The 13,680-nt window shown below is 44.0% G+C and overlaps 1 protein-coding gene across 3 annotated transcripts in view; it reads right to left on the reverse strand.

Annotated features, from left to right (window-relative positions):
* The window catches only part of Cmc1 (C-X9-C motif containing 1), a 62,381-nt gene extending 55,507 nt beyond the window's left edge, over nucleotides 1-6,874 (reverse strand). The window contains exon 1 of one of the 3 annotated variants that reach the window (XM_005082357.4): nucleotides 6,720-6,874. In XM_005082357.4, coding sequence (XP_005082414.1) covers nucleotides 6,720-6,738 — 19 coding nt within the window. In that variant the 5' untranslated portion in view covers nucleotides 6,739-6,874. Of the gene's footprint in view, nucleotides 1-6,640; nucleotides 6,672-6,719 lie in introns of those variants that run through there. The other 2 variants (XM_040740349.1, XM_021234253.2) reach the window with 2 other exon arrangements.
* Between the last annotated feature and the right edge of the window lie 6,806 nt (nucleotides 6,875-13,680).

Genomic DNA, 13,680 nt, shown 5'->3' on the forward strand with positions numbered 1-13,680 from the left:
AAATTCTTGTGAAAAAACAAGAAGGGGTGGGGGGGAAAGAATAGTGCAAAGTGAGGAAATGCCTTGGGGCATGGCTTAAACTGGGGAAACCAAGACAGTAAGCACCAGTGGTCCTCACACCACCTTCATCTTCGTGTTGTCTGCTCAGCCACATTTGCTTGACAACACAAAGGGAGTTTAACAGGAGAGATTTCTCTCCTCAATAAAATTCTTGGTCTGCCTTGCGCTGCAAGAGTAGATGAGGCTACAGTCTTCACAGCAGCCCTCAGTATTTATTATATTTTGCAGATGATGAAATGGAGCTCACATGGGTAAAACCCAAGAAGTGTCACTATCAAGATGATGTGATCCAGTACCCAGTCTTCCATGACACCACTACGCACATGGAGCAGGTGCTTACTCAAGGAAAGCTGGCAAATGAGGTTAAGTCTGCACCTAAAGTTACAAAGAAGCCTGCAAACAATCCTTGGACAACAAGGTTTCAGAAGCATCTTGGGAGTAGGCAAAACTGAAAACTCCACAGTTCCAGGTTTGCTTTTTCTTTTTCTTTTCTTTTTAAATCAGAAAGTCAAATAGAGTCTGATTCCTACAGAAGAAGCATTCAAAAAGTAAAAGAATAGCAAGAGAAGCAATTTGTCAATTAACTGAAAAAACAGAGGAAATAGAAAACATTCAAAGAGATGAGATATTAAAAGGTAGGCTACTAACAAATTTGTTAAAGCCGAGCTTCTACAAAATATGGAAATTACATCAATGAGATAGCTGTGCTTATTTCTGCATTGCTTCTGGGTCAGATTCTCCCAGCACTCACTTCATCTGAACGTCTCTATCCTGGGGGCCTTTGTGCCACCCCCTCTCATTCGCCCCTCTGCGCCACGCTCCAGGAGCACCTATTTCTCAGACTTGGATTTTGCAGACTGCCAGGTGCAGAACTGTCTTTTCCCAGCATCGCTTTAACAACGACGAGGTTGCAAAGGACGATAAACATAATAAGCATATACCTGGGCAGGAAACTGACTCATGTAATGAGACATACCTTATCTAGAAACGAGCTGCAGTCCTCATCCAAACCAAGAATCCTTAAAGGAATTCACAAGTTTTGTCTACTTCAACAAAACTTTAAGACCATCTTTTCATACAAGCATAATTTCTCATTGGTTTCAAGTCACGCAAAAAGGACACCAAGTTGTAGGCAACACGCTGATGCTTGATAAAGGAATGAAAACTTGCCTGTGGCCTCCTAGGCCATATCTGCCCAAATGACTTGCTTTCCCTCACAAACACAGCTGGGAAAAAGCAGAATGTCCTCAACTATGAAAGTTTCTCAATGTCTTTGTCTCCAGTGTCTCCTTTATTAACTTCATAATTTTTCATAAAATTCCGGTAAAGAACATGTCACTAATTGCCAGCGATGGCATCAGTTATGTTTATTGAAGCTAGAGACTCTCCAATTGTTCTTTTTTAACTGCCCCTAACTCACAGGCAGCACAGCACACAGCAAACAATAATATATAAGAGAATTTCATAATCCCATAGTCAGGAATATTTATTCTACTAATAAATACTTACTAGCCACCACATTTAGACTGTATACAGAATGAGTAATACAGATCACCTTCCTTATTCTGCAGCGCAAACATTCAAAAGTCTTATCTAGTAAATGCAGAAAAATGCTAAAGGTAGAAAACCATTTCATAACCATCATGGGAAATGAATATATTAAGAACCAAATGATGATAAATCAAAGGGGGGATTTTAAAGAAGCAGACATTCACAGCCGTAAGGGACCCTCCCACAGATTAATAATTTATGTATTAATGACAAGAGGGAGTGGGGGAAAAAAAACAAAAAAAGGGGAAACTTTCAATGGGTAATCAAAATTACCATCATAAAAGACAATCACATGCCAAGTGACTCCAGGTATGCTATCTAAGAAAGATACATCACTTACACAGCATCAGCTAAATATAAATAAATGTGATCTAATCAAATTTAACCAACCTAACTAAAACCTTTCAGCACCTCCCCACTATGCTTGGGATGGAATTCAAAGTTCTTGAGGTTTACAGGACATTTCAGTATTCACAAGGGAAAGTCCTCAACTGGCACGACGCAGGCTTCTATCTCAAGTCTTTCTCGTGCGTTTTTGTTTATTCCAGATTTACATTTCTCATAGCAACCCATTTGAACACCATCAGGTTAATCTATTGAGACCAACACAACGCATTTTCTTGGGCAAATACACTTCCAGATTAGAAATAAGCAAAATGCACAAGTTAACTGATTACTTTTTTTCTTCTGGACCACCATGGTCATTCATGTCTAAAGAGACCCTATAGCTGGGAATGGCAATGCACCTGTAATCCACCATTTGGGAAACTGAGGAAGGAGGATAACCACAAATCTGCAACCAGTGTAGGTCAGTCTGGGCACAAAACAAGACCCTGTCTTCAACAAAAAAACAAAAACAAAAACAAAAAACCAGGGTGAGTCTGGGAATGCAGCACAAAGGCCTGGGTGTGACACCCAGTTCCACATGAATAGGTGTGGATGTGCATGCCTGTAATCCCAGCACTGGAGAGGTGTGAGTCAGGAGGAGCAAAAGTTTAGGCTACAGAGTTAATCTAGACTAGAATACATAGGACCCAGTCTCCAAAAAGAGTGGGGAGGGTGGATAATAAAATGGAAAATTTCTAGTCAATGAATAACTTAAAACATAATTGCTAACAATGCTGGGGGTAGGGGAGATTCTTCAAATATCTTTAAACATCTAACACCCAGTAAATGTAAGTGGTAGAACTAAGGACAAGCACCTCTAAAGCTATCTATTAATACTCCAATAGAAACCACTTAAAAAATAAGAACCATGGCTGGACGTTGGTGGCGCACACCTTTGATTCCAGCATTCAGGAGGCAGAGGAAGCAGAGCTCTGTGAGTTCAAGGCCAGCCTGGTCTACAGAGCAATTTCCAGGACAGGTTCCAAAAGCAATATAGAGAAACTCTGTCTTGAAAAAAATAAACAAAAAACAAACAAAAAGAACCAGGAGCTGTTACCACAACTTTCCTTCAAGATACACTTTAAAAACCCACCCATGGAATGTCACCAACTTCCTCTCCCCAGGTCCCACCACACACCTTAGCAATGTCCCAGCTTCAGGATAGAAAACACCAATGTAAGGACAGGCACAGAATGACACAGACAGACAGACAGACAGACAGACAGACAGACAGACAGACAGACACAGACACACACACACACACACACACACACACACACACACACACACTGACCCATCCTACGAAAGTAAAAGTGAAGAAGGAACTAGCACTAACTGAGAGAAGGGGCTTGCAGAGAATCCTTGGTCTTGCTAAAAAGGAGGTAAGAGAAAACCCTAGGCGGACAGGACCACTCCTAGGTGACACAGCAAGATAAAAAAAAAAACTCTTATAAGACCCAAGTGCCTGTGGCTGTCATCTGGGAACATAATAGTATCAGAAAAATTTCCTGAAATATCAGAATAAGCAAAGGTAAGAAGGTGATTTCTTGGTATTTTCAATTACTGGGTATTTTATACCTTGTCAGGAGCAGGGGCTAACTTCTAAAATTCTGTCAAGTAGAAAGTGAAATAATTTTTGAAGTGACAGCCCCAAAGAGAGCCTCATGTAAATTAAAGTTTTTACCTATGGTCATACCCTATAAAACTGTCTATGTAAGTAGCCTCTCGAATGTTTTTGAACTAATTTTAACATCTTACTGGTTCCTTCACTAATTAATGAGTTGAAGAAAATCTTTAACACATATCCATTTTTTTGCATGAGCCATAACTTCACTTTTTTGAAGACTATATTTGACAAGCATGAATTTTAACTAGGTGATCATAGATTAAGTGTTTTATTTAAAAAAATCTTTGAAAGTTTCAGTCAGTAAATTTGACTAGACTTTTCCTAAAATATACAATGTTTACAGAAAGCATTATGAGTTTGCAAAGAACCGTAACTTGAAATAAGATACACTTATTTCCTAGTATAGGAGAGTATAGGAGAATGAGCTGTTCTACAAACTCTTATAATATTACTAAGTTCAAAGGTCCCGTTTATAACTGAAGGGTGGAAGGAGAGTTTCCTGTAAGAACAGGAACTACAGTAAAGAGAAAAAAAAGCAACTGGGTGACGAGTCAGTAAAACTGGGAGCATGCAGCTTACTGTTGATACAATGGAAGTGCCTAAGACATGTTTAAACGTCAGAGTGTCTGGGAGCGTGTCTCAGAACAATCAGAAGTTCAGTCTCCCTCACAGCAACTCCCGCTGTGTTCCCTCCTTCCTCCGGTCTGTCCCACAAACTATATCGGGAAATGGTGAGCATGACCGTGGCTGACAAGCTGTGTGGGTTATCAACCCTATGAAATGAAAAGGTACAAATGAAACGGCACACAAGAGTAAGGGTGCAGTCTACATCTCATGGCTAGATTCAACGTTTGAGAAAAACCAAAGGGAAAACAAGAAGCTTAATGTTTTATCAGTGGAGAAGTCACGGCCCTGAGGCCATCAGACGTTCACCTCACCGGCTTTCCTGGCCTTTCCCTTACAGCTCTCTCTGCCCCTCTATCCAGTTAATGTCTTGTCAAGCGTTTGCCACTATGAATGCCCACCACAGTCCCTCTCCAGTTCTGTTGTTCATGGCAGCTTCTTCTTGTCCTTGACATTTTAAATCAAACGCACTTCTCATAAAATTCCTCACTTAGCCAAACAATCTACTTCCTTCATGTTTACCACAGGCTTGTTTGTCCTATATGTTACTGTTTCCTACATTACAGAGCAATACATAACAAAGAAGCACTAAAATGGAGGCATGGTTAACAGCCTAAGTTGGGAAGGAAATCACTTAGTTTCTAACAAAACTTGGCTCTATCAGCCAACAGCTACATAGTCTGAACACACTACAAGTTCTGAATTGGTTAAGAGTAACTGGATGGTAAGAAACCAGTGACAGCAAGTATGAAAAAGTTTCCCTTTCTTCCTTTGCTGTTGTTGTTTGGTTTCTTGAGGCAGGGTTTCTATGTGTAGCAGCCCTGGCTGTCCAGGAATTTGCTTTGTAGACCAGGCTGGCCTCAAACTCACAGAGATCCACCTGCCTCTGCCTCCAGAAGGCTGGGATTAAAGGCGTGTGCTAATAACGCCCAGCTACAAACCTCCATCTCGAAAAAATATTTACATGATGATTCATAACGGTAGCAAAATTATAACTATGAAGTAGTAATGAACATAGTTTTAGGGGTTGGGGGTCACCACAACATGAGGAACTGTATTAGAACGATTGAGAACACTGCCTTAACTGGAGTCTCCCTGTTCTCATCCACATTAGCTTATTTTCAAGTTCATGGAAAACCAAAACTCTATGGACTTCACCTGCACTATCGTCACTCATCCCTCATTACCACCTCCTACCTTCAAAGCAAGGCAGTCACTCTAAAACAAAGTATGACACACTGTGCTCTACCACACACGTCACCGCTCACAGTGCTGTTTCAAAGCCTGGATCCATTGCTAACCGCTTCAGAGTTCAGTCCAGTTAGCCTCAAACTGGTATGATCGTGTGGTATTCCACGACTCCTTCATGCTTCAAATTGCAGTACTCCCTGATTTTGCCACCATCCGCACTCAGACTCGGGATATAGAGATACGCTTACAGAATGTGGTCTGTGGCATCACACAGAAAACAAGCGGCATGCTGGGGTAGATTAGCAGAGGTTTGCTTTAGCCAGTGACGAGTTCTATGAGAAAACGTCATTTGAATTCAACTCTGAGGGACATGAAAACGTCATTTGAATTCAACTCTGAGGGACATGAAGAAGCCGTTATGTAAGGAGCTTGGGGGTTGGGGGGAGTGTATAGCAGAAACTGAACCTCCCTGGGCCTGTTTCCTATTCTGCGAAAATAGAGACAGAAGAACCAACCGTGCAAATACTATTTGGGGACAACTGAATACCTTTAGCTCGATAATATAGTGTCCCGTTACCAGCGTGCTACACCTAGTTTTCAGTCTATCTGAGGGGTCTCACATTTGACCTTTCGCTACAGGATCGCCCAAGGTTTGAAATGCCTAACTTACCAATGCCTTGAGTTTTTCTATGCATAAAAACAAACACACTAATCCGCTACCCTTCCTCCTCTACTTCTTCACCATTCCATAAATCACCTAACGTGCTGTGAGTGCGCTTCTGTAAGATGTCCTGAGGATATGAACTCTACTCCACACCCAAGTGGCGGCACCACGCAAGCTAAAGCCACACGGAAGATGTCTGGAAAGCCTTCCCAAGAAAATGACTCCAGCCAGTGGGCCGTGGAACCTTTGTTACACCGGACTACAAGGATGAACTTGGGAGTAGGAGGCATAAAAACTACCGGTAACAAAGTATCAAACTGCACGAGCATGAAACTTGACATCTTTTTCCGGGCAACTGTGCCTGCACCCGATCCTGTTTAAAACGAACCTGTGCCCCAACAGAGATTTAAAAGAAAAAAAATTAGACTGGTGGAAAGAGAATGGGAGTAGAAGCAACGAAGCCAACGCCGCTCGCTGAGCAACAAGCGCCCCGGCGAGCGGCAGAAGGGCGGCCTGTTGCCGAGGGAGGCGCTAACCGCGGGAGCCGCGCATCCTCAGAGCACCTGGTCCAGGCGGCGCCGGGCCGAGACCCCACAACCACGCCGACCCCAGTACCTGCGGGGTCCAGCGCCATCGCGGAGGGCGGAGAAGAAGCCGGCCACTCGCGGGCCCAGGAGCCGAGAGGGGAGGAGCCTAAGCTGGGCTGCGCGCGCAGCCGCCCGCTCACTCACTCGCTCGCTCGCCCGCGGGAGGCGAGCCCTGGGCGCGACCTCCAGGCTGAGGCCCGGCCACGCCCCCTCTCCCCGTTCCCACTTCCGTTGAGCTTTGCGCCTGCGCCTGACTGCCCTCTCGGAGACGCCCGCTCGAGAGTGGGCGGGCTTTCTCAGGGAACGGCCCCTGGGAGGGGCGTGGCTACGCATGCGCCTCCCCCCAGAGGCGGCCTTTGGCCGAGCGTCGCTTGGCTCTTGGGAGTGTTAAATCGGACTTGGGGGCTTGGGTCTCTTCCCTCGACTGTGATCACCGCCTGGGTCGTTCTGTCGTGAGTCCCGCTGACCCTGTCAGGTCTCAGCTCAGTCTTGAGCGCTAGAGGGAAAGTCATAAAAAAAAAAAAAAACAATCCCAACCCGCTATTGCACTGGGAGAAATGCCCCTGCCGCGGTCCGGCTCAGGAGACCCTTGTTCGTACACCCCGGGGCGTGGAGTCCACTGTGGGCGATGTCATGCATCTTGACTGTCCTGGGACGCTGTCATTTGTGGCTGGCCCACGGGATAGCTCCCCCAAAGGCCTCCTCAATAGAAGTAACTTTCTGGGTGGCGCTTAGGCCTGTTTCCCCCACGCCTGGGCGACCTCCGGTTCTGAGTCTCCGTCAGCTCCCCCGTTAATGAGCTCGCTCGAGCCGCCTCCAAAGTGTGAGTAAAACCCGGGGACAGATGTTCGGGAAAGCACGGAGCGGCGGCCTCTTCCCCTGCAAGGGGTTTGGGGCTTTCAGAATGATCCCCTCCCCACCTACCTGCGGCCCCTCCTTCCCTGCTGCCGCGTCCGCCTGCTCAGTTGGCAGAAAAGCTGCTGCCCTGGATCGGGCCTGGGCAAGCGGGGCCTCTGCTCAGCAGGGCTCCCGTTTAAGGGCCTGTTTGGACGCAATGCCCTCATTACAGCTGCGGGCTGAGGTGCCAGGGTGGAGAATTCAACCTTCACTCAGCCAGGCAGGGAACCGGCTCCTTCCCTTGGTGTGTTTTATAAATGTGCTTAGGAACACACGTGAAATCCGCTGCGGGGACTCTTCTTATTTTTCTGGGAGTGAAGGATTTAGAAAGACCAAGACCAATGTTTTCTTGTTGCCCCTGGTGTTGTTGGTTAACACAGTCCCTCGTGTATCCCAAGCTGGCCTCGCTGGATGTGTCGCAGAGGGCCTAAATCCTTCAGAGAAGGTAGAATGAGTTCCAAAAACACAAGGCAGGCACCCATATCCAAGTAATCAAACCAAGCGTGCCAAACTTATCTCGATAAAGGGAAGACGTTTGGTCCGGCCCTGTCAGGTAGAACTACAGGTACCTTCAGTTGAGGCCTGTAGCCACAGCTGTTTATTGGCTTTGTGACTCTTGAAAATAAGGGCCAATGATTTTCGGGACTTCAGTTTCGTTTTCAAAGTCATTTTTAGAAGTACACAAAATAGAACACATCCCAGAGACTTTAAGGGACCACTTGAATAGTTTTTGCCATGACTATGGCTTGAAATATTATTATTACTGTTTTCTACTCAATTCACCGTTCAGAAGATCTAAACAATTGCTGGTTGCTTATCCTAGACAATAGTATTTTGGAAAACAGATGTTCCCTAAAACTGACTACAAAACATTTCATACCATGAAAAGCATAGCAACTCACCGGTACTTAAATGCCTTCCCATTCTTATAGTATGTTTGGGGGAAACAGTCATTATAATACAAATCATTCTTAAGAGTTAAGTCCTGAGAAAAGAGTTGGCAATTCAAAACAGAAGAAAAGGTCTAAGCTCTCACATGGCCACAGATAATGGCTTGGATAGTACAATAGCAGTGCAAAGAGTAAGGAAAACACACTATCCTGGACATTTGAAACTGTATCTTATGGAACCATGATCTCTGAGGCTGAAACAATGTCTGGCACCATATGGCTCCACGGTAGCCTCTCAGAAGGGCTGGAGTGCCAGGGAGTTTGAGAAAGCCATGAAAGATGAGTTAAAATTACGTTTGGCTGAAAAGGCAGTGGCCCAGGTGATGCAGGAGAGGAGTCATCCTTGTATAAAAGCTGCAGCAAAAGCTTCAGAGATCTGAGTGTGGGGACAACAGACCTTGGCCAGAGACCCACTTCCCCATCAGCCTGGGACCAGGCAGATGTTTACTAAAAACAATACAATGCCCAGGGCAATAAGTTCCTGGAAAGGGCTTGCCCACGGGACTGCCCTGACCTTGACCTTTTCCAAAGACTAACCACCTCTTCTGACCCACTCAAGTCAGTCTCTGGTATCAGAGCAGAACCAGCCAGGGGTAAGACAGGGAGCAGAAGCTTTTCTGGAGGGAGGCCTTTCTTGGGAAGTCTTCTTGAGCCTTTTTGGGTCCTGCTTAAAGTTTTCTTTACATCGTTGACTGGTCTCTGTGTCATCAATCCCGACACCCTCTGCACATTCTTGGATACAGGCTGCGCAGCGGGTATGGCATCTGAGTTCTTAGAGGACATCTAGGACACAGGAGAGGCTGATGGCTGTACCAGTTGGATGCTGTCTACCTGACACATACCTAGACACATCTGAGAAGAGAGAATATTAATTTAAAAGAAAATGATTCCATAAGATTGTCCCATAGGCAAGTCTGTAGGGTATTTCCTTGATTGGTGACGGTGTAGGAGGCCCAGCTCCTGGGGGCAGTGTCCTGGGTGGTATAAGACAGCAGGTTGAGCAAGACATGCAGAATGAAGCCAGTAAGCATGTTTCTCCATGGCTTCTGGCTCAGTCCTCACCTCTGGGTTCTGTGCCCTGGCTGCTCTCAGTGATGGAGTAATACTGAAGAGTTGTAAGATGAAAATAATCCTTTTCCTTTCCAAGTTGCTTTTGGTCACGGTCTTTCATCACAGCGATAGAAACCCTGACAGGCCACTGAATGGAATTATGTGAGCAACTGAACAGGGGTGGGGATAAAATGGCTGGCTGGGCAGAAATGCAGCAGGAGGGCCTCAGAACACACTGATAGGTTTATAAAGACCAAGTAGTTATAAATAAGATTATACCAGAAAGCCGGGCGTTGGTGGCACACGCCTTTAATCCCAGCACTCGGTAGGCAGAGGCAGGCGGATCTCTGTAAGTTCGAGACCAGCCTGGACTACCAAGCGAGTTCCAGGACAGCCTCCAAAGCCACAGAGAAACCCTATCTCGAAAAACCAAAAAAAAAAAGATTATATCTGAAGAGCCCGGAGAGTTATGATCTTGCCATAAGCAGTCTAGAATTTATGCCCTATTTGAAGGCTAAAAATTTTTGGAGTCAGTTTTTTCTGAAGACCTTTTCATATACATTTTAGTGTGTGTGTGTGTGTGTGTGTGTGTGTGTGTGTGTGTGTGTGTGTATACACGAGCACTAATGAGTGTGTCTTGCTAGGTGAGTCATTAATGTAGCTCACAATTCACAGGTTCCCAGCTAAGTAAGACTGTCAGGACTTTTTTCCCTCCAGCAGTCAGCCTAGTAGCTGTGGCACTGTGAAAGAAAGCTGGAAATCAGGGAGAAGGCATCCAGGTCAGGTCCCAGTTGATTTCTCCAAGTTCTATGAGCAAAGTCTACATTATCTTCAGCAATAATAGACTTTTACTCCCAAGTTCTGGTGGGTAACCGAGTACAACGTCTTTAGCCTGTATTGCTTTGGGGGTCCTGTACCTTCCCTGGTCCACCACACAGCCAACAACTTGAAGGGATGTATCCCATACCTGGGAGTGGGTTCTTGTTTGACTGTGGTACATGGGAGGAGTTGTGTCATCTTGTATAAAATAATTCCAATTACACTATTTTGAATTATATATATTAGAAAGCTTATAAAATAGGTTTTCACATGAATTGACAATTTCTCTCCCCTTAATTTACATGTAGTAATTTATCTGTTCATTCTCCTGGTAAAATGGGTAAGGGTCTGTGTTTAACCTAAAAATGTGAAACTTAACCAATGGGCAGCCTGGACAGAGCTCAACTCATTCTTTCTTGGTAATTTTTTTATGTATCACATATATGTGTATATGTATATATATATATCATATATAATAAAACACAAATCTTTGAACAGGTGAATGAGTTGTTATGTGTGGATGAACCATTGTATATTAGTGGTCTAGAAGAGTCCATGACTTAACTTCTTAGTACAATCCCAGGCCACAGAAGTGCCTGTGTTACTAACTGCAGTGAGTATTGATTATATTTGCCTATTCTGGATCTTATCCCAACTTAATCATGCAAGATAGCCTTTGGGCTTGGCTTCTGTTGCCCAACTTCACAGCTGTGAGATTCATCTATATTTCTCTAACTTCCATTGTGGCACTTGATAAATAACTTGTCCTCAGTTTCCTGTTCTGTAAACTTAACACACATGCATCTGAATGCAATAGATGACCCATTAGAAACCCTGACAGTGGTGTCTGGGACTCATCATCCCATTCATGATTGAGAGCAGTTGTTAGTGTGAAATTTATCTTCTATGTCTTCTATTTTTTCCATTTGGAAAACTATTCTTCTGAGCTATTGCTATACTATGTGCACTCATTAACAATTTAATGACTCAGCACTAGCCTGCGATCGGGACTAAAATCTAGGCACTAATATGCTTAACTCAGTATTCTGTGAAGCATGCTTCAAGTGAGCAGAGGAGGGTTAGCAGTGTGCCCTGTCACTTCAAGTGAGAAAAAAAAAGTGTGACAAAACCTCCTCTCCCTTGTGCAAAAAGCTTCCCAGGTTTGTGTTTTGTTTGTTTTGTGCATTGTCTTCTGGATGACCTGATTTGATATGGACCACAGTTTTCTCTTGGCTAAAAGATTTCAGTTCACTTTTAAGAAGTAAGAAAAGGAATCTGGTGTAGTGGCACATGCCTTTAAACCCAGAACCCTGGAGGCAGAGGCAGGCAGATATTGAGTCCCCCGCCAGCCTGATCCACAGAGTGAGTTCATCCAGGGCAACATAGTGAGACTCTATCTCAAAAGAAACAATGATGGTAGTGATGATGATGGGTGGAGATACAGCTCAGTGAGCATGTACCATTCTTGCAGAGGACCCCAATTCATTCTCAACACCCAAGTCAAGCAGCTCACAACCACCAGGGAATCTGACACACTCTTCTGCTCTCCCCTGCCAATTGCTAACCTGCACACATACCCACAGATGCATACACATAATCTAAAACAGAAAATAAGTATCCTTAAAAGTAATGATAATGGTGCTATGCATGTAGATTAATGATAGAGGACTTGCATGGTATTCACAAGGCTCTGGGTTCAATCTCCAGCACCTCAAAAAAAAACTGATAAAAATGATGGTGAGGATAATTCTGTACCATGAGTTGACTGGATTTCTCTTTGGCCTCATTCCCATACAGTGATCCTTTAAAAATTCTCGCAGGTGCTAAGAAGCTTCACAAAGAATTATAATGTGTTTTGTTTTCTTCTAAATCTGAACTAGCAGTGCACGGACACTCTATTCCAGTGACCAACTGTACTAAAAACATCTCAGGGAGCTGCTGTTCATATGGAGAAAACGAAACTCGTGAGATATACTGAATACTCTTTCACTGCTAACTTTGAAAGAGGGCAAATGACTGGAATTCACTTGCTTCTCTCCCAAATCAGAGCTTCTCCCATGCCAGTGCTGCACTGAATCCTGGGAAAGTAGCAATAAATAAGTAATGAAGCCCTTTCCTTTAAGGGAATCCAATGGTCTCAAATGCTCACAGTGACAAACACACAAATAAACAGTTAGAACACATGACAGAAGATGGTGTGAGAGCTTAAAAAGGAAAAAAAATTGACTTCAGGAGGTTTTGTAAAGATGTTTATATTTAAAGTAGATCTTAAGGAATGATCAGGCATTGAACAAGAAAAAGATGGAGGCCTCGTTTACAAACATTATTGTATGAAGTAGGTGTGCTATGATGTTCATGACCGATAAATGGAAGAATCTAGCTAACTACTAAGCCTACCAATGTATCTTGTAAATGCAGTAGCTTATGACTATCTTTTATCTGTGACTGTAGAAGTTCATCACAACTGTGGAAGATACTACATACAGAGGCCAAGTCTTATGGTTTTGTGTCTTCAATGATCCATTTAGTAGGCAAGGTTAGCTACAGTTAAATTCACTCTTAGAGTTGCTTTATTTTAATTTTGTATGAAATGTTTAAACTGATGTGCTATCTGATCACCCTAACATCTTACAGAGTTTCTTTTGTTTTGTTAAGAGTCTGACCAGAAAGCCTAGTAGACAGTAGTTATGGTTAGTGTCTCATTCATTAGCTCATATAACTCATGAGTCTGTGTGGCTGATTTCTCTGTCCATCTTTCTGTATGTGATGGCTAATCTTTGGGAAGACAGAACCTTAACTGAAGAATTTTCTCCATCATATTGGCCTGTAGGTATGTCTTGGGGGGTATTTTCTTGATTGATAATTGATGTAGGAGGCTCCAGTCCACTGTGGGCAATACGATCCCTGGCAGGTCAGCCTGGGCAATATAAGACAGATGATGTGAACCTGGGAGCAAGCCCAGAGGCAGCATTCCTTGGAAGTCTCTGTTTCAAGCTCTGTCTCCAGTGTCTGCATTGGCTTCCATCCATGATGAACTGTACCCTCAAAATCAAATAAATCCTTTCTCCCTCCATTTGCTTTTGGTTGTGGTGTTTATCACAGCAGCAGAATTCTGCTGCCCAGCTCTTGCCTGACACCCTTCCAGGCTTCTCTGCTCTACACTGTTCATTTGTCCCCCTGGCTTCCACATCCTATCAGGACAGGACAAGAACTTTGTCTGATCTGATTTAGCTCGCTGGTTCCTGAATTTTGAAACTAGCTATACCCGCTAGA

This window comes from Mesocricetus auratus, unplaced genomic scaffold (assembly GCF_017639785.1).
Source record: "Mesocricetus auratus isolate SY011 unplaced genomic scaffold, BCM_Maur_2.0 Super-Scaffold_100691, whole genome shotgun sequence".
Lineage (NCBI taxonomy): Eukaryota > Metazoa > Chordata > Mammalia > Rodentia > Cricetidae > Mesocricetus > Mesocricetus auratus.